Consider the following 25,791-nt stretch of genomic DNA (forward strand, 5'->3'; position numbering starts at 1 on the left):
AATCATATTGATTTGTAGGCCGGGTTTTTGTTGCTGCCTTCATCCATGCTTGGATTACGCAATTTTATTTTGTAAACATGGCATCAATAAAGCCATTGCACCTTTCATCATCAGTGTATCAAGTATCGGTAAGTTAGTTTTATTTTTGAATGTATAAGACAAATTTTGGCTGATGTTGTTTTTGTCAATTTTGTGTGTTCTGTGCTGTTTCCGTTTCGGATACTAACTAGGTCTTCAAATAGTTGCCTACTACTTTAGTCCCAGGCGCTCACTTTGGTGTAAGTAACCCAGGGAGCGCCTTCCCGCGTAGCGGGCCGGCGCCCAGGGTGGTATTCTGAAAACGTTCTTATCTTTGTTCTTATCTTTTATCTTATCTCTCTGAGATAAGAAGACGCTAAAATCATTGCAAATTGGTATTCTGAAAATCTTCTTAACGTGTTCTTATCTCTGTAAGGACTGGCCCCTTCTATCTCCAACACGCCCATTTTTAAGATTTTACCAATCAAAATGCGCTTTATATTGGCAGTTTAACCAATAGAAGCGTTCCTTATGTGAAGAGAATATCATGGGCGCTGCGTGTTCACCGATTCTGGCGCATTGCGCGAAATAGGCATTTTATACGCAATGACTGATTTTATTATTTCGAGACGTACGTCCACGTGCAAAAAAAAGTAAGAAAAGTAAATAAAGCGGGTACGAATAAAGAACAAAATATGAAGAAAGAAAGTAAGTAGGTATGAAAGAAAGAAGACAGAAAAGGGTCAGAATGAAGCAGAAAAAAAAGATGAAAGGGACAAAGCAGAGAATAATGAAAAAATAAAGAGTAAACGAAAGAAAGCAAGCAAGAAGAATTCAAAAATAAAAAAGAAAGAAAATAGAATGAATAAAAGAAGGAAAAGGAAGAAAAAAATAGAACAATTATCCATGATAAAGTGAAGGAACATAAATGAAGAAAAAAAAAGAAATTAAATAAAAGGAATACACACAAAAATAGAAAAAGGACAAACTAATATAAGATGAAATAAATTAACAAGGAACCGAAAAAAAAGTCTAAAAAAAAACGAATGAAAGAAAGTTAGAAAGAAATAAAAAGAAAGAGAAAAAGGGAATAAAAATGTAAAAAGTGAAGGAAGAGAGAAAAAAAAAGAAAATTAAACAAAGAAATAAAGATGAGAGAAAAAAATGAAAGGAAATTTGACGCAAATATGAAGACTACAAAAAGATAAAGAAAGAAAGGTAAATTCATAGAAAAAAGAAATAAGGAAAGAAAGAAAGAAAAAAGAAAGAAAGAAGGAAAGAAAGAAAGAAAGAAAGAAAAAGAAAACGAAAGGGAAAATAAAAAGTTGGGAAAGAAAAACCAAAAAAAGATCAATGGAAAGAATAAAGAAAAAGTTAATAGAAGAAAGACCGAGAGAAGAAAGAAAGTAAAGAAAAAGAGTAAATAAAGAACGTACGAAAAAAGAATGAGCAAAATAAAGAAAAAAAAAAGAAAGAAAGTAAAAAAAGACACAAAAGTGTCAGAAAGCAGAAATAAAAAAATAAGAAAAATTAAGAATTATTAAAGGGAAGGAAGAAAAAGGGGGAAAATGAAATGAATGATTAAAAAAGGAAAAGCATGTATAAAAACGAAAGAATGGAAGAAAAATAAGGAAGAAAAATAAGGAAGAAAAATAAAGATTACAAACAAGTGAAGGAAGAAAGAAAGAAAAAAGAAAGAAAAGGAAGAGAAACGGGGGGAAAGCAGAAAAAGACTCAGTAAAGAAAAAAAAGAAAGGGATAAAACGAAAAGGGAAAATAAAAAAGGAAGAAAGATGAAGTATAAATGAAACAAAGCAAAAGAAAAAAAAAGAAATTAAAAGATTCAAACAGAACAAAAGTAAAGATATAAATGAAGAATGAAAGAAAAGAAGAAAGACAGACAGATAGGAAGAAAGACAGACAGATAGAAAGGAAGAAAGACAAACAGATAGAAAGGAAGAAAGACAGAAAGACAGACAGATAGAAAGGGAGAAAGACAGACAGATAGAAAGGAAGAAAGACAGACAGATAGAAAGGAAGAAAGACAGACAGATAGAAAGGAATAAAAAATGGAAAAGAAAGAAGGGATAGAAAAAAGAGACGGGCAAAATAAAGGGTGAATGAAATAAATGGTGGGAGGAATACTTGTGGGTACTTGTTTTTACTAGAGGCCATCGATTTTGAGCAAGAAAAAACGCGGACATCGTGAGATGTGATAACCCTCTAGCTATCTTAAATATTATCTTAAATATCGTGAAAGATAAGAAAGAAAAAAGATAAGAACGTTTTCAGAATACCACTTATCTACATTCTGTTCTTATCTTTTAGCGCGCTTTGGTATTATATGCGCGAGTTGTAAATTTACGCGCTCAGCATTGGGTGGAGAGCAAGATAAGAACAAAGATAAGAACAAAAGATAAGAAAAAGATAAGAACGTTTTCAGAATACCAATTTAAGAAAGTGACGTAGATAAGAACAAAATTAAGAAGAACGTTTTCAGAATACCGCCCCAGGAGCTCACTGTTTTACTGTATTTACCCATACTCACGGGAAAAGGGTAGATTATGGTCAAAATACCTAGCAAGACAAATTATGAAAACAGAAATTATGCACTTACCACGATTATATGGATGATGGTCTCATGAGTGGTAGTATCCTGACATCAAGGCACTGACTATGACTGGAAGTTAACCTCAAAAAAATGAAAAGTTCTCTCTACGTTCTACTACTTCTACCCACTCATTCAATGAACAAGGTTATGATATAACCTTGTTCTCAGTTACACCCCATGTGTGGCAAAATAATGGTGGCAATCTTTGGCTTAATTTCTCCTTTTATATGGGACAAATGCTTGATTTTCTTACACTGTCAGTTTTCATAACAGCTATTCATCATATAACTTGGCACTTATGTAAATTTAATTCTTTAAAATATTTTTTTCTTAATTACAAATAGAGATTGAAAAATGAAAATTTTCTTGCCATATTACTTGCCATGAGGCATCCGTCAACAACAAACATATTTAGAGGCGGATATCCAGTGAGGGGGCGTGGTGGTGTGCCCCTCTAAAAAAGGAGGAAAATAGGAAGGAAAAAAAGAAGAAGGGAAGGGGAAAAAATAAGAAAAAAAGATAATGATGAAAATTATCTTGGTGAAGATGATGGTGGTGGTGATGGTGCCAGGCGGTGATGATGATGATGATAATGATGGTGGTAGTGGTGATGAAGATGAGAATGAAGTTGGTGATGATGATGATGACTAGATGTAATTTTGTTATTTTGTCTTTGAAAAAAAATAAGTTGTGCAAAGGTGAATTCATTTAAAGTTTATTATGAAAACAGCAGAAAAAATAATTTGAAACATTAGTATGCGTTCAAGGAAAATCCATCCCCCACCCAAAAAAAAAGAAATTAAAGGTGAGATTTCTAAAAAATTAATTGTGACGGCTTAGGCCTTTGCGAACAGCTTTAGGATATAGTAATGGTAAAAAAAGTAAATGAAATGTCAAGAAATACATGATAATGACTTTTATTGTACATTCAGTATATCAATAGATAACTTCATACTCGTTTCAAAAAGAAAAAAGTGGGTCATTACGGGTCATTAAAAATGGGAAATTTTGGCATTTTAGTCGCAAAATTGTTGCCAGAAGCGTGGGAAATTGCCAGAAAATTAAAAAGAAGAACCGGTGAGTACCGATTTAACAGTACTAATTTATTTAGTAACATTAATTGAATTATAAGAATATTTATTTTTTAGTAAAACAAAGCTTAGTTCTAAGTTAGGGCGGCCCAAATGCGCGTGAGTTGAGTCCCAGTTTCTTAACACAGGTAAATATTGCGGTGTCGCCTAGAGTGCTAAAATCCAGCCGATTTTAATGTCATTGTATGCATTGTACTTTTGTACAGGGGAGTATACTAATACTAACCTCGCAGTACGTGAGAGTGGTACAGGGCACTCATTCAATGGACAAGGTTATGATATAACCTAGACCAAAAGCTTCGGTCTCTGTTATGTTGGTTGTTCAGCTGAACTCCGTTTGCTTCACTCACCAAATACAGAGACTGAAGTTCTAGCGCGATCTGTACAGGGGATTCAATGGCCATATGTTTATGTACTAAGTTCGGATAAAACTGGGAAGTGAAGTCGCGCGACAGCCGAGGTAAGTCACTATTTTGGCCCTTTTAACTTCATTTTTCCCTGTTTTTTGGCAATTAATGCCAAGAGGGAATATTAATTTGCATTTTGGTCACATTACATGTAATTTTTAAAAGTTTGATTCCTTAAAGACAAAAATTGAAGAGCCCCGACAGGGGGATTTTGCATTGTAAGTCCCCTAATGGTGGCTGCACGATAGCGAGTCGTCTGTGTATGAGGAGAAATTTCTAAAAAGAATGAAAAATTCAAACAAGTGGAATGCCTCTGGCCGTCTCACCTGCACCACGCAGTTCAATATAGCAGCAGTGCTGACTTTGAATACTACTCTAACTCGCACAAGATGTTCAGTGATTCATGGTTACTCTTATGTCCACTTTTTATGAACTAGACCAATAAACTTACAGAGATATGATGGTTATTCAACAAAAAACCCCAACATGGCCAAAGTTCATTGACCTTACATGACCTGTGACCTTGATCATGTGACCTGAAACTCGCACAGGATGTTCAGTGATACTTGATTACTCTTATGTACAAGTTTCATGAATCAGATCCATAAACTTTCAAAGTTATGATGGTAAATCAACAGATACACCCAGTTCGGCCAAAGTTCATTGACCTTTGACCTTGGTCATGTGACCTGAAACGTGCACAGGATGTTCAGAGATACTTGATTACTATAATATCCAAGTTTAATGAACTAGACCAATAAACTTTCAAAGTTATGATGGTAATTCAACAGATACCCCCAATTCGGCCAAAGTTCATTGACCCTAGATGACCTTTGACCTTAATCATGAGACCTGAAACTTGCACAAAATGTTCAGTGATGCTTGATTACTATTATGTCCAAGTTTCATGAATCAGATCCATAAACTTTCAAAGTTATGATGAGAATTCAACAGATATCCGCAATTCGGCCAAAGTTCATTGACCCTAAATGACCTTTGACCTTGGTCATGTGACGTGAAACTCGTGCAGGATGTTCAGTGATACTTGATTAACCTTATGTCCAAGTTTCATGAACTAGGTCCATATATTTTCTAAGTTATGATGACATTTCAAAAACTTAACCTCAGGTTAAGATTTCGATGTTGATCCCTCCAACATGGTCTAAGTTCATTGACCCTAAATGACCTTTGACCTTGGTCATGTGACATGAAACTGTAATAGGATGTTCAGTAATACTTGATTAACCTTATGGCCAAGTTTTATTAACTAGGTCCATATACTTTCTAAGTTATGACGTCATTTCAAAAACATAACCTCAGGTTAAGATTTGATGTTGACGCCGCCGCCGCCGTCGGAAAAGCGGCGCCTATAGTCTCACTCTGCTTCGCAGGTGAGACAAAAACTCCTCGAATCAGACGGCTGCCAGCTGTCTAGATATAACCTTGCTCTCAGTTACATCTCCATGTGTGGCAAATAATGGTGGCAATGTTTGGCTTATTTTCTGTTTTTCTATGGGACAAATGCTTGATTTTCTTACACTGTCAGTTTTCATTACAGCTATTCATCATATAACTTGGCTCTTAAATGTAAATTTAATTCTTAAAATTATTTTTTCTTAATTAAAAATAGAGATTGAAAAATTGAAATTTTCTTGCCATATTACTTTCCACCAATAGAGGGTGCACACAAAACTATGCCAAAAATTGTTTTTGAGTGCCCCGGTAAATACAAAAATTATTCCCAAGTTACTAATGAAAAAACCTTCGGAATTACGAAGTGTAACCGAATTTATGATCTATTTTCTGAAAGTGTTGACTATTATGTACATGTATGATGTTACTTGAAGAAGAAGACATGTCACTTGTCAGAAGCCCAGAGAGATGACACTGCATGGCCATGGGGTGGTGTGTGTATTATTTTACACAGGCAGCACCCCCAGAAATTCTGGTATGTGTGGTAATGGGAAAAATTCAATGAAAATGACAGACATTTTATAATGAAACCTTTTTTCTTTTTTTTCGCTTGTCAGATTTCTTTGCACCAAAACAGCTTTCACTTTGCTGTGAAATCCTCTTTTGCTTGTCAAATTTCTTGGCACTGAAACTGCTTTCACTGTGAAACCTTCTTTTTTTTGCTTGTCAAATTTACTTCAGCACCCCCAAATAGAAGATTGTTCCCAGGGCCCTGTGACACTATATGGTATCGCATCAAAAGAAAATAACATTGAATTGCTTGAAATGGCAATGGCATCTAGTAATTCATTTTTTTTTATTGAGAAATCAATACAAAATATAAACCAAATCACTGAAAGTGGAAATGGGCAACTTTACTTCTAGTGATTCAATATCTATTTTGTTCCATTTTTCTTTGTGATACCGTAATAGTGTTATTGCCATCTACCAGGTCCTGACTGGTAAGACTGGAACTGGGATGAAGATAGTGGTTTATATATGAGATTTTTGATGTCTATTTAACCACAAAAATTAATATAAACAACAATTCAGTTTATTGAGAAATTATATATATATATTTTTCACATTGAGAGGATGGAAAGAAAGTATTTAAATAATAATATGATATATATTGTTAATAATATGAGAAGTGAGAGATTCTAGAGAATGGTGACAAAACTCAACTGTCACTAATTTCCAATTATTTCAAAGAAACAAGATACTGGCTGGACATAGGACTTTTACCATAACTGCTTCAAAATGTTAGAATCGCTTACCTTTTACTCTTAGACAATCACCATCTGTTGCTTCATGTAAAAAGGGACTTAAAACCTTTCTTTTTTCCAATCCAGATTTTTAGGATTGTAAGGTTTAATTTTATAGTTGTAACAATTTTTTTTCATGTTGTAAGCGCTTTGGGCCATTCTGGGAAAAGCGCAGTATATAAATAATGATAATAATAAGAAGAAGATGACAAATAGAAAACACAAACTATAATGATTTTCCGTCAAACATCCTAACTAAGCCTTTGGGCTTGGGTTTGATTCGGTTTAGGTCCCTACTCAATCGCCATATTCTGCAAAGTTGTGTTTGGTTTGTCATTTCAGAAACGTGGAATGTTTGAGGTTGATTTTTCGTCCCATTGTGACTCTCTCCCTCTTGTTTTCTGAAATGAAGACCTTAATCCTAGATCTATATTTTGCATTCATGTAAATATGAAACAGTATAAAAAGGTACATGTACTGCTATAGGCCTTCATTCATATTTCATGTTTCAAGCATTGAACAATTTGTGCACATTTAATGGAGCTTAAACTCATTTCTCTTCTTTTTTTCTTGTAGAAGGTAGCAGGTGCATCCAGTTTTAAGAGCAGATATTTAAGCAGAACATATGCAACACTAACTCAAGAACAGAAGGAGAAGATAGCTAAAGGACCTAGCCTGTCTGACTTCATTGAAGGTGAATTTGAAGTGGATGAAGAGACTCATGGCTACGAAGGAACTTTGAAGAAAGAAAAGGGTATCAAAAGGTAAATTTACAGTCCAAAACTATTCTAGTTGTTGTTAATGATAGAAAAGTTCATTTCTGTCTTCATTTCATCGGAAAATCTATAAAGAAAAGTGAATAAAGAAGTGAATTTGCAGTCCTAAACTATTATGGTTTGTGTTATTGTTTTTGGTAGTAAACTTAATTTCGATATTCTTAGTATTAATAATAATAGTAACAGGCATTTATGTAGCGCCATCTAGAAATAATCATTCCGAGGCGCATTTACCCCGGCTTTATCTCAAGCTGCCTTTCAGCGCTCAGTGCATTCAAGGAATTAATGCTGCCGAGTACCCATTCACCTCACCTGGGTTGAGTGCAGCACAATGTGGGTAAAGTTCTTGCTGAAGGAAAACATGCCATGGCTGGGATTGGAACCCACGTCCCTTTGATTGAAAGACGAGAGTCTTGAATATAGACCACAATGCCCCCACACTCATCTTACTAAATACTTGTGGTATAAAGTGAATCTAACCCAAATGGAAATTTATTTTCAAAGAAAATTCTTAGGAGCAAAATGGTTTGAAAAATTTGACAAGAAATTTCTGGATTTTAATTAAGAAAATAACAAATAAACAACCCACTGTGCAGCATGTGGGTTTCGAATGGGCTGAACAGGTGATGAAATTGCAATATAGGGAATTGACAACTCTGATTTGCTCCATGTTAGACTTGACTAAAATGGGGTAGGTGCCACTGGCGATGAAAAAATTCTGATGTGCCTTTTCTAAACTGTTCAGAATATCTAGAGGTAAGAGAGCCAATTCCTGATTGTTTGCCCTTAAAACTAGGAGTTTTATAAGGGATGCAGTTTCCCAACATTCAATTAAAACTGTAATGTCTCCATTATTTTGAGACATGAAATGTTGTCTTGTTACCAAATTCTGATTGTATCGGTTGGATTCTGACATTCCGAAATGGCTGACTTGGCTTTATGTATGATATACATGAGATGTATTTTGATCTGTTCATTTTGATTATTTATTGATTTTGTAGATTACGTCTTCCACCATGGCTAAAGACTGAGATACCTATCGGGAAGAGCTACAGTGGTATTAAGAAGAATCTGAGAAACCTCAATTTACATACAGTAAGTTAACTGCTGAAGAGTAATTACATAAATGTTGAGTATTGAATTTGTTATAATTAATGTATTACAATTTTCAGTATTTGTGAACATTATGCACATGTGTACAGTAAGTATACACAAAAAAAACAGTAAAGGAATTTGGAGTAATTAAATTACATAAAAATGAAGTATTAGTTTCAATTTACACCCTGTACAATACAATAAGTTACAGGAATTAAGTTTGAGTAAGTTACACCCATCACATGCAGTAAGCTATAGTAAGTTTACATACAGGAAATTTCAGAAGTTCGATGAACTCTTGGTGGGAGTTCATGGCCATCTAGCAAATGAACAGAAAGCATGCATTAAGTATTTGTATACATTACGTACATGTACATGTGTCATTCCCATTATGTGTCCTATATCTTTGTCTGTTGTAGGTTTGTGAAGAAGCCAAGTGTCCTAACATTGGTGAATGCTGGGGCGGAGGAGAGCATGGTACAGCTACAGCTACAATCATGGTACGCGAGGGGCAGTTTCACAAAACTCTCATTCTGAGTTAGTAACTATCGAGCCCACCCCTACTAAAAGTTAATTTCAATAAGTCGAGAAACAAAGCATAACACTGGAAAAACTTTCATCAGCATTGGATGTAAAGAAACAATATCAAATTGTTTTTGACATATTCATGTCTGAATGATATCTTATTGTGTCAATAAATCATTTGAAATAAATGAGTAAATCATTTTTCGGGTCAATTTCACAAAACATATGCACAACACAATAGTGTGCAATGAAGGAGCCTATGGTACACACATTCTATTGAATTGGTATTTTATTTTATATGAATTCCAAAAGAAAAAGATCTTCTGTAAATATTTGTGAAACATGATTTGATTGTTACATGAAATGTGAAATATCTGTGATCCTGTGCAATGATTCAATCAAGAGCCTGTTTATTATCATCAATATCAAATCTATTAAGAATGGAAATATATATTTTTATACACATCATAATACGAAAGAATTAGCGAATGTGTGATCTCTCATCTATACATGTAGGTGTTGAATACATTATTCTTATTGTGAATTGAAAATGTCATATCTTTCTTTTTTACATGATTTTCCTGTGATGAAAGTCCTCAGTGTTGTACTTTTTTCTCTATTTATTCTGTTCAAATTACTGGTTCTGTTTAATGGACTATACTTTATGACGGTTGTTCCTGTGCCTGTATGGTACATATTCAAGAATGATTTATTTGTCAAGAGACATTCATTGATATTTTCCTGTTTTTATTAGAGCTTCCGAAGGAAAATAGGTAAAAGTCTTTGTCATTCATTGTTGAATTTCATAGTGAATCATCATGGGATTAAACTATTCCTATTTTATACCATCAACTGATTTCATTAATTTACCTTTTTGACTTTATGTGTGTGGTTGATCATTTTTGAAAACAGTGGATTGAATGCTACACTTAAGATCATGTCTGTATCAATTACCTTCATATCTCGTATCAAGAGGAGAATGGAGGATTCATTCTAAGTGATTTAAGTGCTAATCTATAATCTGCAGTTGTTTATAGTTAAAATATAATTATCACACTTATATTGTTAAACCTGAAACAATACGAAATAAATAAAAGAATACCTTATTGAATTATTAGATTCTTGGGGATACCTGCACAAGAGGCTGTCGATTCTGCTCTGTTAAAACAGCTAGGAAGCCACCCCCACCAGATCCTAATGAACCAGTGAACACAGGTGCAGCCATTGCATCCTGGGGAGTAGATTACATAGTTCTTACATCAGTTGATAGAGATGGTAAGAGATGTCTTCATTGATTTGTTAATTCATTCATTTAATCATTCACTCATTCTTTTTTTCATTCATTCATTCACTCACTCACTCATTCATCCATCCATTCTTTGATTTATTCATTCACTCATTTATTCATTCATTCACTCATTCATGTATTAGTACACTCATGCTTTCATTCATTCAATCATTTCATTCCTTCACTCAGTCATAATTTGTTTTCTTTCATTCAATCTATTCATTCATGTATGCATTCATGCATTAATTCACTCATTCTTTCATTCATATGTTTGTTCATTTATTTATTCTTTATTTCATTAGTTTATGCATTATTCATTCATTCATTCAGTCTTTATGAAACAGGACCCTGATATGTCTTTTATTTTTCATGTTCATGCAGATTTACCTGATGGTGGGTCAGCGCACTTTGCTGAAACTGTGAGGGAGATTAAAAGACAGTAAGTCCTCTTGTCATGTATTCATCATGGAAAACTACAGAGCTCCCATCTGATACAAAAAAATATTGTCTGGAAAAATCTTGTTACGTTGCCACTGCAGATCTCTATATAATTTCTAGGTTTGCTTGTGGTTTTGAATGATGATGGAAATTTTCTCAGAGTGGTTATAAAAAGCTGATTCTAATGCACCCAAAACTTGTGCCTGCTGAAAAGCAGTGGAATCACAAAAATTATAAGAAATTTACTACTTTCTGAAGGTCACATGCACTGCACATGGACAAGCATGTATGAGACTACACGGAACCTGTCAGCCAGCTGACAGTTTCAGCTGTTAGTAGTAATATTTTAAATATAAGAGAAACCCTTTGCACTGGACCAATTTTTTCATGATATTCTGCCAAATATCATGAAATGAATCGTTATGATTATTTCTATGTTTCCCGATCTTTTTTTTGTATTTTTTTTGTAAATACATTTGGTATACATATGTTATGATTCTGTTTTAGCTCTGCTCATATTTATTCACTTTTTGCAGATACTTATAGGGTTACAATTCTTTAGTTAAGTTTATGTTGTCCTTTTTTACCAATTCTCTTAATTGCCCTCCACAAAGCATCATGCTTCACCAATGGTTTTATTATTCTTATAAAATTTGTTACGCTTATTCTTATTAATAATAATAATTATAATCGGCATTTATATAGTGCCATCTATCTAGAAATATTCTATTCCGAGGTGCATTGTTATTATTATTACCCTGGCTTTAGCTCGAGCTGCCTTTCAGCGCTCATGCATTCAAGGAATTCATCCTGCCGGGTACCCATTCACCTCACCTGGGTCGAGTGCAGCACAATGTGGATAAATTTCTTGCTGAAGGAAATTACGCCATGGCTGGGATTCGAACCCACGACCCTTTGTTTCAAAGTCAGAAGACTTATCCACTGGGCCACAACGCTCCACACATATTGTACATGATATACTTTTCAAAAAGTTTGCAGTTCAGCCTTTTGCTGCTAAGAAGTTTTCATAATAAACAATTTAAATTCTATGTAAAAAAAGTATTAGCAAGTTTACATGACCTTACATTTTCCCGTGCAGGAATCCTACCATCCTGGTGGAGTGTCTTACCCCAGACTTCAGGGGGGACTTAGAGGCAGTGGAAAGGGTAGCAGTGTCGGGACTAGATGTGTATGCTCACAACGTTGAGACAGTCAGCAAGTTACAAAAGTAAGGGATCAAAATCACTTCGGATTCATAATAATTGAAATGATTGAGTTATGTAACAGAGAATTTAAATTGGTTAATGTGCATTAGTATGTTTGTAATTCGATGCACACTTGTAGTATTTATTATACAGTTCGTATCAAATAAAAGTTTACACCTTGAAAAAGACCTGGGAATTAAAAAATATACAACATGTTGGTATTTTTTTCACATATAATCTTAGATTTGGGTCTCATCTATCCAATGAAAGTAAACGTTTTGACAGAATGTTACACTTGAGTGAGCACTGTCCATTTTTGTAAAGCTCGCAGACATCTGTTTGCGCAGAAATGCTTGTTTTCACGCTGTGTCAAGTGGAAAGGGTGAAATCAAACTTACCCTGCAACACATTTCTCATACATTTTCCTTGCACTTTTAGTCAATTGAAATAAAACGGATACATTCAAGCATCTTGTAACAATTTTACCGCCCAAATTGACATTTCAACACTTAGTAAGCATAACCTTTAACCTTTTTGTGCCAGCTGGATCTTAGGACATAACTGAATCTGAACAAAAGTTTATTTCAGACATCTCTAACATTTTTCACTAAGTTTTTATCATTAAAAGAGGGGTTTACATTTCATTTTTCATTTAACACTTTTCCCAAGCTTGACAATGATTATCAAAATGAAAATTAAGCCTTAGCCATTACATGTAAATTACAGCTCAGTGTAAAGCAAATATCGTCACGATGGCCTCGGTGTGTGGGGAAGTGGGATGGGGCGCAATGCACTCTTCAAAGTGTGTTTGGCAAGGAAACAAGTTTAAAAAGGTAAAAGATATCTTCAAATCAATTTTCATAGCTAAATTCCACATGTTCTTCATGATTAAGGTATACTTTTATCCGCATAACTATTTCAAAGTTCTGCGCAAATCATTTTTCACTAACTTTTCAAAAATGAGTGGTGCTCACTCAAGGGGAATTTTTTTTCGACAGTTATATCGTCATTTGCTCAAATGGATCTGTACCAATGTTAAAGTGTGGGAAAATCTTCAGGAAATTACAAATGTATAATTTTACAGGATTTTTTTCAAAGTGTAAACTTTTTTTTGATACGCACTGTATAATAGTTTTTGTGTCTGCATAAACGTTGAAGAAAGGGAAATTACTCAGGAAACTGTAAAGTTGTTTATCATTTATTTAATGACCTTGCATAGGCTTGTTTCTTGCTTTGATTTACACATTGCAGCAGTTCCAAACTAGTTACTAAACACTATAAATTATTTTTTTTACATACATGTATACGTATAAAGCACTAATAAGCGTTGTTATGATGGAATTCAGCAAATCAGAAGCATAAATATGAGAGACAGAGCTATTGTGGAGGCACGATAGCTCAGTCGGTAGAGTAGGGGATTTGTATCCGGGTGACCCGGGTTCAATTCCCACTTGGTGCGCTAGTGCCCTGTGGTAAGGCATTAATCCTCATTACCAGGTCCTTCGGAGAGGACCTTAAGCCGTCGGTCCTCAGGTTAAAAATCACTACCAATCACCAATCAGAATGCAGTATCTAAATTATGTGAAGTGAATGGAAACATTGTTTTGAGGTATCAAACGAATCAAAACCTTAAATATGAGGGAATGTGCATGTACATGTAGTGTTGTTAATTTTACAGTGCTTAGATATATGCCATTCCAATGTATTAAAAGCTATATACATGTATATTTAATTTGATATCCTTTATTTTACTTGTATATTGCGTGGCCTTCAGAGGGTTAATATGAGCTTTAACATTTGAGGAATCAAAATTTTTGAACATTTTCATTTGCACCTTTCACTATTTATCAAACTTTAACTAGATTTGTACAAGACCTTTTAGCAAAATTTGGGGGATCAAATGGATGAATGCTTTCTTTAATATGCCCCTTTACATTTTTTCTACATCATTGACTAGATTTGTCCGAGACCCTAGAGCCAATTACAAGCAGTCTTTGACAGTCCTGGAGCATGTCAAGAAGATCAGACCAGATGTATTCACCAAGTCTTCCATCATGTTGGGGTTAGGAGAGACCGATGATGAGGTCTTTCAAACCCTTAAAGGTAAGTCAAGACTGTAAATTGCCGATCGGTCTACATCCGCTTTTGTTCATTTATTTATTTATTTGTTTGTTTATTTATTCATTTATTCATTTATTTATTTTTAATTATTTATCTATCTCCCTTTCCCTGGCTGCTATTCTCTCAAGCATTTTGCTGATGATAACTGGCCACTGCATTTTGTTTTATTTGTTATTCCTTACATGTATATCTATGTAAATTATTCTTCTATTCTGTAACTGTCACAATTTGTAATTCTATCATTTATTTTTGGTTTTGGTTATATGCATTTTGATTACTGTTATTCATGTATTGAATTATCAGTAAATGCAGAAACACCTGCAAAAAAAATATATATGTAATATTTATATATTTATATTTGATTGGTGCTTCAAGCATATCCAGTTTACAAATACTATATCATTATCACTATAATAATATAAAATTACATTAAAAATTTTCCAATGCAATTTTTGTATGATATTCGTATTTGTCTACTATCTGTTTGGTTTGATCGGTGAAGCATTGTGAGTTACGCTTCAATGATTGCAGGAAGGTATGAAAATATGCATTATTGCACTTCATGCTTTATAATCATTCATGCATGACTGATCAAAATTTACAACTAGGTGAAAAGCATAGGCTATACTTTCTCTTTCATGTGATATGTAATTCATTAGATTTTGTGCAAGCCAGGGGCGGTATTCTGAACATTGTCTTATCTCCGTATCTTATCTTTTCTCAGAGATATGACAAAATCGGTATTCTGGTGGATGTCATAACTTTTGTCACAAAACTTGTCATAAATTTTGTCTCTTCTCTTTAGCGCGCACCAAAATTACGCAGCTTTAAATGCGCGTTATCCTTTTATACAAGCAAAAGATATGACAAAAGTTATGACAGGGGGGTAGCAGTCATAAATTTTATCATATCTTTTAGTACCAATTATCCTGATAACCTGCCGACTGAATGTCAAGCATAAAATGATATTATTTAGATTAGATTGTGGTATTAGTTTCACTCATCATCCATGACAATTTTCTATATTATTTTTTCATGCTAAAATTAGTTAGGCCCTACATATTAATTCCTCCTCTTTTTCTCTGTTTTCCTTCGTTTTTCAATTCTCCTCTAAAAATCCTTCACAGCTCCCTATCTCTTTTTGTAATCAAGCGCATCAATATTCGCGTATTGCGCTATGCCCACAACTTTATTGGGGATACGCCCTACCTGCCACGGGGCCTTCCTATTGGCTAGAAGGGCTGCCACTGGGAACTAACGATGATTTTGATTGGTTTGCTTCTGAAAAGATGGGCGGGAACTTTGAGAAATATGACAGGGAAAAGACAATGTTCAGAATACCGATTTGTGACAATCATAGCAGTGTCACATCTCGAAGAGAAATGACAAAAGTTATGACAGTGTTCCAGAATACCACCCCAGGTTATTAGTCTTTGACTTCCAGCATATGGTAGTTCATCTGTTCATTTTAAATTGTTTTTAATGTACAGTGTACAAATAATTCCTATATAAAATATGTGTTCATTTTGTATTGGTCATGCCCATCTCATGTCTTTCCCACAAGAATCCTTCAATCAAGCATTTTATCATCACTGACCCCTGTATTATATGAAAAAAAATTGCTACTGGAAATAATTGATGAAGAATAAGGCACTTACATCAATATTTATGTGCTTGTGTTAGCACACCTGTTTTGTCAGGATGAACTACCCTATAACATGGAGGAATAATCTGCATATTCAATTTTTCCGCCCAGATTTACGAACTGCAGGAGTCAGTTGCCTGACGCTAGGTCAGTACATGCAGCCCACCAAGAGACATCTCAAAGTCACGGAGTACGTGACCCCCGAAAAGTTCAACTACTGGGAGAAGGTCGGGAACAAGCTGGGCTTTGCTTACACAGCAAGTGGTCCGTTAGTACGATCGTCTTACAAAGCAGGTAAATAGCAGTCATTGAGCATTATGTAGTGACTATATAGTATTGCAAAAAAAAATCAAGTATACAAATATTGACTGCTTTTGAGGATGAATCTACATGTATATTATTTTTCCAAAGGTGCTTGTCATACTGGACCTTCTATCACCCCGAGGCCTTGGCTGGGGGATTGATAGAAGGGTCGGTATGGAAAGAACCGAGGGAGTGATAATTTCCACTGTAATCTGAATACAGAGCAGTTCATATTTGTTTTATGTACGTCATCATCAATTACATCAGCAGAGCTGCCAACCAATACGTTTTAGGGCGTATTTAGTACGTTTTTTTGCAACCTAAATATGACAGAACTTTTTTCTTTAAAAAAGTATTCTTATTTTTTTTTACAAGATCGTAATTTATTGAGAGAAGTACCGTACATGTATCTCTATATGTCTCTATTTCATAAAACTTTCACAAATATGGTTATCGGATTAATGTAATCAGGTAACTTAAAAAAAATCATTTTGTTAAAACCAGGGTGAGATATGCACATGTTTCAATTTTTCTTAATCTTTAAGAGCAGTGCGCATTTTGGCTGGCATGCAGCTTGAGTGCTACGATGAGCGTGTGCACCACGCATTTTATTATGAAATACAGTTTTTTGGGGGGAAAATACATTTTTTTATCACAGAATACAATTTTTCATTCCCAGACGTTGGCAGGTCTGCATTAGGGGTTACTGGTATCAATTTTAAGATCACTATTGTAATTCTGTTCTTTTTTTATTTGATATGAAACACTTTGTAATTCACTCAAGTATACAGGCGCATGACCACGCCAATGTGCCGTGCCAGTGGCTGCACGTATATCTCAGCATCAGCCAGTCTGCTCTTGCCAAATATCTGTAGGCATAGCAACACAACTCTTGGCCTTGTCCTCAGGGGTTACACATTATATCACAGGGTTTGATAGATGAAATTGAAAGCAAGCCGAAACCCTGAGATGGAATTGCCCCGCATCACATGATGTAGTTTTGACCAATCAGTGACTAGAATCTTAAATGAGAATGCATGATAGTTAAGATATAAGAGCAGTGGTCTTGTAATACCACCGTTCGGGTTCACAACAGGTGGTGCGCAAATGCGCTTTGGAAAGTTCTTTGTAACCAGCCACCCCAACACCAACAAATGAGTTGCCATGGAAGGTTCTCTGTAAATACCCAAATAGTTATTTGGTCTTCAAAAAGCAAATTAGAAAACTAGAATTTTAATTTGTCATGAGGATGAATTAGGTGATCTGTTTCTGAAGTTGAATAGTCCGACTCATCATCATCGGCGTAATTCCCCCAATTTACCTCCAACTACGTCACTTTGTTGTTCACTTCATCTTCAGAATCATCAATTTGAAAATCCAAATCTAGATAAAATTCTGGGTTTTCTTTCATTTCGCGATCGAAGTATTCAGTGACAATGTGGAGAAAACGTACCAACGCAACAGGTTTTGCAGGCAAGTGGAGCTTCACGTGGGAGAGCCAATCACGCCTCTCGTACAGACAGTGACGTCATAAAAAATTCCCAATTCCGCGGACGTAATTCTGCGTGTTTGAAGCATTCAGAGAGAGAACTTTAAACTATCAATTAACTGAGTTTCATCGGTCTCCATGGTAAATGATGTGCACCATCGTGTTCTCCTTATTTTCTCCTTTAATTTGATATATGATTCTCCATTTTTACGATTTTCAATATATTTCTACTTTAAAAATGACCTGATTCATACTCTATTGTGGTCAAAAAGTGATTTTGAGCATTTTGAAATGACCTCTACATGACCTTTGATGGTATAAACAATTGACCCTCAAACTGAAGTTTATGTGATGTAAATATGGTTGATTTTTGATAATTGATAATGGAAATATGATTGATAATGTGAATTTACAAAATGGCGCCTAGATGATGTGACAATGACATTTTGACCTTGAACTTGTTTCGTATACATTGCATGATAAGTCCACATAAATGATAAAATTTTGATGAAAATTGATGGAGGAGTTTTGTTGATTTTGGTGGAACAAGAAAAGGGTGGAAAAATAAAAATAAAGAATAAATAAAAAAGAAATTTATTTAGTTGATCTGTTGATTGACAGATCACCTAATAATAAATAAATAAATGATAAAAAAGAAAACTCATGCGAAATTAAAAGTTGATATGTCGATTGACAGATCACCTAATAATAATTTATATAGTGCACATATCTGTCATTAATGACACTGGAGGTGCACAATGACCATAAGACAACTTATGCAATACAAAAATGAAATCAATAAATACATAGAAACTGAAAAAAAAAATACACAATCAGTTTAAGTTGGAAATCAAAGTAAAAAATATTCAATATATGTATGTACATGTACTTTCCATTATGTAAGATATAAGAATTTTTTGTTAATTTTTAGCAAAAACAACTGCGACAATAAGGAAAGACACTACGATCACAATTATTGATTAAGTGCCTACCATTTATTATAGGAACATCATGATTCGACACGGTGCTGCAAAGAGGACAATTGTTTACATTAGCCTCAACACGTGAAGCACCACAAGCTGGCACACACTTTACATACAAGAGTCATAATTACACATACTGGCGCTGCTTCAAAGCAACATCCTTTTTACAAGTGTCTTCTGAACATGTGCAAAAACATATTTTCTGAGATGTGAAGGGACAGGGTAAACCCCTAATACCCCTCCCACCCCTTCCTGTTTGGAAAAATAAAAAGGCCTGAAAAAGCCTTTTTAAAATCGGGTTTAAGAAAGAGGAAGTATTACATCGTTTGATAGGAGAGAAGGGAGAGGGGTGTTTGTATGTGTGCACTCGCTCAATACTGAAAACAAATTAAATCATTAGGAGTATTAAATACAGTTTCACTTTCAGAATTCTTGCCATTTATCATCTTAAGTGCTCACCAGTACTCTGTCTCTTTTGATTAAATGGGGATGGTAACACTATCTACTATTGATTGAAGTGTTATCAGATCACTTTAGAAGGCATTGTTTTTTATATCCATTCAGTAGACATCTGTAGTTCCCATTTCTAAATATTTCTTTGTTGTTGAAAGGTGTTGTTAAGAAGTTCCTGCAAATATACTGGCACAAGTAACCCCCATTTTGTTGAGATACCGCATGTTTCTGCCTGGTGACATGTTTATCAGCTTTTAATGTCAAGGATTTATGGAGAAAGCTTTCCCTGGTGTTGTTGGCCATGCCATGTTTATGCGCCTGTGAAGAGCTGTGAAATTTTGAACAGAGAATCTGATGTGCTGTTTTGCTTGTACATACCCGACGGTGTGAATTTGTCTTAAGGCAGTTTGATCAGGATCCTGATTCCAGAAGAATCTCTAGGATCAAGATGGTCCTGGGGTTGGGATATGAATTTCCTGTGTGGATAGCGTGTGTCATTGGAGTCCTCGGAATAGGTTTGATCATAGTCACTGCTGTATGGACAATTAACGGAAAGAAGAGTTCTTGCTTTAGGTGCCCATGTTCATCGGCCGATGATGAAACTTCTGTTCACGGGAAAGCACCAAGCGAACTGCTGCCCACCGTGCAGCTTAGAAAGGATGCTGGGAGGGGTGGAGGGAGGTCCAACACATGGCCCTGGCAGAACCAGAGGCCGCCCTGTTCCAAGGAAAGCATTCATGGTACTCTTGAGGTTCGAGGACACGGAGGTAGCAGCGTCATCTTCAGCAGCAACTCTCTTTGTCTGAAAGTGGTGAAGGATGACGACGAAGATAGTGAACATGATCCTCAGTTCAAAGGCTCTGTTGAGGTATACGATGGTGACGGTGAGAACAAGGAGGAGGGGAAACTGGATGACATTCAGTCGATCGTTTCCGATTTTGAAGAAGAAGTTCTGAAAGCCTTGAACTCTTCTGCAGAAGGTATGTCTGATTCTTTGAAAAATGTTGCAGGATCTTTCAGTTCAATGAGCGTAATTCCTGGTGCAGGGTATGAAAGTCATTGCAAGGTCAAGTGGGTAGTTGGTGACGAAAAAGAAGAATCGGACTGTGGTGATGCAGTTGAAATGACTGATGATGAATCGGATGTAGCATTACTGATCTCAGATGACAGTTCGGATGGATCATCTCACAAGGACATTGGTTCCCTCCCAGACATATCCGTTACTGAAGCAGATAATGAAATGGAGGGTTTTGTAAGTCTCAACAGCCCTGCGCTACTCCATCCCCGTACATCTTCTCTTATGAAATACCATTATTCCATGAGAAAAGAAGAGATTCTCTGCTGCTCATCGAACACCTCCTCTCTGGCCTTAGAGTACCCGCGGCTGAACAGCTTTAGTGGTGACGACCTCGATCTCAATATCTTCCAGGGATTCCCGAACAGTATTGAAGCACAAGCCGACCAGCGCTTGAGTGAGTTGCGCCCCTTCATGCTCTATCGCTACTCCATTTCCCTAGAAGAAGTCCAATACCCAACTCATTCACTATCCCGGAACGTCCCTGCTGCTCTGCTCCCAATGCCCTTGACAATGGCTGATGATGAGGATAGTGAGGTCTTCTACGATGCTCTGTCCACTATTGGGAGTACACGGTCCTCCTACATGGATCCCCAAATTGAAGCCCCGAACAGGAATAGCCTTGCGATTCAAAAGCTTGGAAGAAGATCAACATATTTCTCCACTTCCTCTGATAAAACCACTCTTGCTGTGAGAAGATGTAGCAGTTTGCATGACCTCATATAAGAAGAATTATTTTCCTTGCTGACAGAGAAGCAAGAGGTGAGGAGCAATTTCTTTGCAGCAGGACATTTCTTTTTTTGGACAAAGTTGATTAAATGGACCATTTGTGCAGCCGTCATTGAGAAAACGGAGGAAGTCGAAGGGATGGAAGTCACAGAAGCTTTACTATATGACAATTAACTACAGATTGTGATATTATGAAAAAATTTTAGATTTTTAAAACTTTTTACATGTATGTGACTGTATCGTGATGACTTTGTACTGAGTTTAGAATATTTCCTCTTGAATTGATGTGATACAACCCTGCAGATTTCTTGTATGTAATTTATTCTGACAAACAATGTGTAGGGGAGACCGGGGTAAGTTGGAACATGGGGTAAGTTCACTAAGTTGAAACATTGTACATTTCTTAAATGCCTGTAAAATAAATTTATACAATACTGCCCTCAATTTATTGCAATAATGATTCAACAGTGTTGTAATATTAATAACAGTAAATTGAGGGCAGTATTGCATAAATTTATTTTACAGGCTTTAAAGAAAATTACGATGTTCCAACTTACCCCATGTTCCAACTAACCCCGGTCTCCCCTATGTACCTTTTCTATCCGATCATTCGTTTGATCAGGACATCCATCCATCTATTTATCTATTTCTATCTCGCTTTATTTTCCAAATTGCAGGGGAATACTTTTTAACCAACATGGTGAAAGAGAAGAGGAGAGAAAGCACCATTTCTTCAGCATCGACGGTGAGGATAGGAGAAAGCGAGGAAACGCGTTTATGAACCTTCGCACGATCTAGTATCCTTACTGTTTTTAATTTCTACTTTGATGTTGATTCTTGAATTTCATCCTGATAATGGACACTCACCACCCCCCCCCCCTACAAGTGCAGAACCCCAATTGGAACTCATATCAAGGAACATTGGTGGACTAAAGCCAGTTGGTCCAAAACTATTTTGTCTACCTTTGACAAAATGGCTGAAATGCATGAATTTTTTTTTCTATGGTTCCTGATGACTTTTCTTTTCATGATCGGATGTGAAATGATTTGTCTGTTGATATACAAAAGGTACAGTAAAAACAATTTTAAATTTTATGAGAAATTACATTTCATTGATTTTTTTTTGCCATTCGCCATGTAGAAATGCTGCTCGCATATGATGTCACAAATCAAATGATTAAATTCTAATAACTTTTTAATTCTTTGATTTTTGTGTGCTATTTTTAGAATTAACTTTTTGTCAGGGTGAACTTCCCCCTTACGCATTTGACAAAGTGGAGTTGCAATTCACCCAGTAGAGCTACTTGATCTAATATCACTTGATCTGATGTTATTTGGTCCAATACCATTAGATGCAATATCATTTGGTCTGATATCATTTGGGAGTTTCATTATTTTGTTCTGTTGATCATTCCCTCATCTTTGAATGAAAAATAAAGATGTAATTGAATACAAATAAGGTGTGGATGATGTTAGATGGTTGCATGGGTGTATGGGAAATCACAGAAGCTGTGTAAACGGTACATCTGGTGGGTCCTAGAACTAAGAAGAGTGGATAGAGGTAGGAATGAAATGGCGAGGCAAGATACTGGAAGGTTCAAGGTATTACTAATCTTTTGAGAGATAAGAGTAGAAAAGGTGAGCGGCTTGAGTAGTTGGAGAAATGAGAAAATGCTGGACTAAGATGGTTAGTCAACCTGCCAGAAGTTTGGATTCCCCTCTCAAGTCTCGCTAGAGCTACAACTCCACTCGACTCTCCTTTTCACTTCTACCTCTATCCACTTCTTAGTCCATCTAGGACTCACCATATGGTGCACTGGAGAGATGTAGGCGCGGCTTGTACTTCCAAGTCACGAGGCCTTTGAAGAAAACCTCCCATAGACTCTGTACACGTGACTCGGGCCGAGGCCAAGGCCGGTAAAATGTGACCTTTTACGGTAAACCTCTTCCACTAAAGGAATAGTCCTGTGGCTGGCTTACAAATGACATTCATCATTTCAATCAATCTTATACAGAACTTGTGATCAATGTCAACTATGGAAGGCCAATAATTCTTAAATAGAGTCCAAATTTCTGAGGATTGCAGTCTTAAAGAAATGCTTATCATTCTAGATAATTATTTGCACCTTAAAGTAACGTCTGATTATTAAAGTTTACTGGTCACTGCTCAAATTAAGGTTTTGGAATGATGTCCTGTATGTTTATAGTTCATTTGGGATTGTATTGACACTTTTTTGCAGTATTTATCAAATACTTGGATATTTTTATTGATTCTTATATTGTTTTCAATTTTTTTTTCAACCATATTTCCTGTTCACGATTCTTTTTAACCTATACCTTTGAACGGATTGTAATTTTAATGTATGAATGATAGTTTTCCTCTGTATATTTATTTCCCAAGAGAATGTAATCAACTTTCAACAGTTTCCACACCATATTCTTTTCATGTTAATTATATCATTGTATAATTAGAATGCACAGTACATGTATTGCACTTCAAACCATCCATACATGTAGGTTGGCCTATGCTTGTACATGTATCTATGGTACTGATTCTTTATGAGTTGCATATACTGCAGACTCTGCAGTGCTATCTGCGTAACTTACACATTGAAATTTAATCTATTCTTTGTGGGAGATGGGGAAATACTTTCACTTTTCATACGTAAGTCAATGATAGGTACTTCATATCATCAGCTGATTAATTAACTGAAGGAGGGCATTCATATATCAGGATTAAAGGACAACTAAACTTGTGGAATACATTTGTTTTTGTAATCTGTGTGAAGGCAGAAATATAAAGAGACAACAGAATGATAGAATTTTGACTGAAAAAAATCCAAGAGATAAAATTGTTTAAAATTTGTCTGAACTTTATTAAAATATATTTCTTGGACGGAACATGTTATTTGCCAATACTGCAGCAAATTTGACTATTATGATTTCGATTGGATTTGCTACAGCTGGGATAATATTATCCAGGTCCTTTGAAAGTGCATGTTTAGAGTAATATGCGTTGTGCAAGAACTGTTTATAATTATTAATTATTATTCATTAATATCAAGTTGTATCTTACTCAGATCAGATATGGCCTTTATATCTCTTATCTCTTACTTCCAATTCTAATAATAAAACCCATTTTGCTGTTGTTGGATGTACTGCATATCTCATGCATCAAAGAGTTCTTTCTCACAGGGGTGGTGATAGAGCAGGCCAGGAAGGAAACAAACAGCCTACTTATATGTTCCAAATAGTGGGGGGGGGAGAAAGGAAAAGAAAGAATAAAGTAAAGTATCATTCACAGATATCTGCATTATGAAGCTCTATATTGTCCCTGTAATTGAATTGAGAGAAAAAAGAATAGATATAAAATTTTAGATGTGTTGCCCCTATTCAAATTTCCCTGGTGCCACCCTGCTTTATCATTATAGCTAGTTTCAATTTTAACAAACCTAATTGAGTCAAAGCAGTGATGGCTTCAGTTATGATGAACTTTCACTTTTGCTTGTTTAAGATATTAACACAAAGAGTGGTTCTAAATAACCACTGAAGTACTTGATTATAACTCTCATATATATTATATGACATTCATGGATGGTTTAAATATGGGGGTATGCTCGAGTATGATTGTATGTTTTACATATGTTATGAAATAAAATCTGCAAGATGATTTATGAAAATGAAAGAGAGAGTAATTTATTGTATATTTATGGATATCTTACTGATATCACCCCATGCCTGCATATCTCCTTGAAGATTATGATATTACATTGTTATGTTGCATTGATAAGCTGAATTCTATGTTGATGTACAGTATGCACTTTAAAAATGCATTTGAATTATCAAAACATGTTTAAGAATGATTATTAAAAAGGTAAATATCTACTTGATATGAACCTATGGCAAACATAAAGAGATCTATTGATGATTTGTTCTCATTTCAAGTAGTAGGGACAGTGATTTTCTGTCTTTCAGTTTTTGAAAACCTGTAGTTACGTTTCAAAGTTGATGTAAAATGGAAGTGGTCAAAAACATAAATTATGTTTTGTAAAAGCAACTTCAATGAATTTCCACATGAAATGTGAAGAACCAAAAAGGATTTTCCATTTGATATACCAGTAAACAGAGAGTCACTGTCTGCTCGGTAGGGTTTTGTGTCATATCAATTTCATGAACTAGCCCTTTCTAGTACCTACCCATAGATGCCATTTTCTGGCTAAAATTTAAAATCAGGTTTTATGAATTTATTTTTAGTACATACATGTAGAAAACACATGTATGTTATTTGTACAAAGTGGCTCATTCTATATGATTTTTCAGGCATTCAATCACGTCACTCATTTCCATTTTTTTTAATTCATAAAAGTGTGTATTTCATCATTTGATTGATCGTTTTTATGAACTCTCCCTTACTTTCAACTACATGTGTTCTAATATTGGGTTAAGAATAGCAGACTTTGAAATGCCATCTCTCTGTAAAATTTCATAAACATCATAATTGTTATGATTATATGATTCAAGTACATATTACATGTATATTCATGAAAATGTTTACATATTATTGCAAGACGAAAGGATGAAATCAAAAGTTATTAAGTGGGGTATTCCATCCTGTGCACAAAGGGATAGTTGATGATAAATGATGATGTGTATATGGGACGAGTTGAAATTGGTGTGAAAAGGAATAATATAGTCAGCGTTGGACTGAAACTATTGATAATTAAAGGTAAGAAACAACAAAGAATACTTGAGGAAGGGGAAGTGGGAGAGATTTGTTGCTTTTGTGTGTGCGTGTGTGAGAGAGAGAGAGAGACAGAGAGGG

The 25,791-nt window shown here is 35.2% G+C and overlaps 1 protein-coding gene across 2 annotated transcripts; it reads left to right on the forward strand.

Moving 5' to 3' along the window:
- LOC121427397 (lipoyl synthase, mitochondrial-like) lies at nt 1–24,875 on the forward strand. 2 transcript variants are annotated; one of them, XM_041623890.1, is made up of 10 exons: nt 1–128; nt 7,421–7,608; nt 8,622–8,715; nt 9,135–9,215; nt 10,359–10,515; nt 10,910–10,967; nt 12,066–12,194; nt 14,129–14,274; nt 16,049–16,231; nt 21,647–24,875. In XM_041623890.1, exons 1-10 carry the CDS (start codon nt 78–80, stop codon nt 21,748–21,750), a joined length of 1,191 nt encoding a protein of 396 aa, XP_041479824.1. In that variant the 5' UTR covers nt 1–77; the 3' UTR covers nt 21,751–24,875. The 2 variants fall into 2 exon arrangements, with proteins under 2 accessions (XP_041479824.1, XP_041479745.1); XM_041623811.1 differs by lacking the exons at nt 1–128; nt 7,421–7,608; nt 8,622–8,715; ... (4 more) ...; nt 14,129–14,274; nt 16,049–16,231 and adding an exon at nt 18,630–21,002 and having other exon boundaries at nt 21,647–21,733.
- The last annotated feature ends 916 nt before the right edge of the window (nt 24,876–25,791 follow it).

Source organism: Lytechinus variegatus, chromosome 1 (genome assembly GCF_018143015.1).
Source record: "Lytechinus variegatus isolate NC3 chromosome 1, Lvar_3.0, whole genome shotgun sequence".
In the NCBI taxonomy this organism is placed as follows: Eukaryota; Metazoa; Echinodermata; class Echinoidea; order Temnopleuroida; family Toxopneustidae; genus Lytechinus; species Lytechinus variegatus.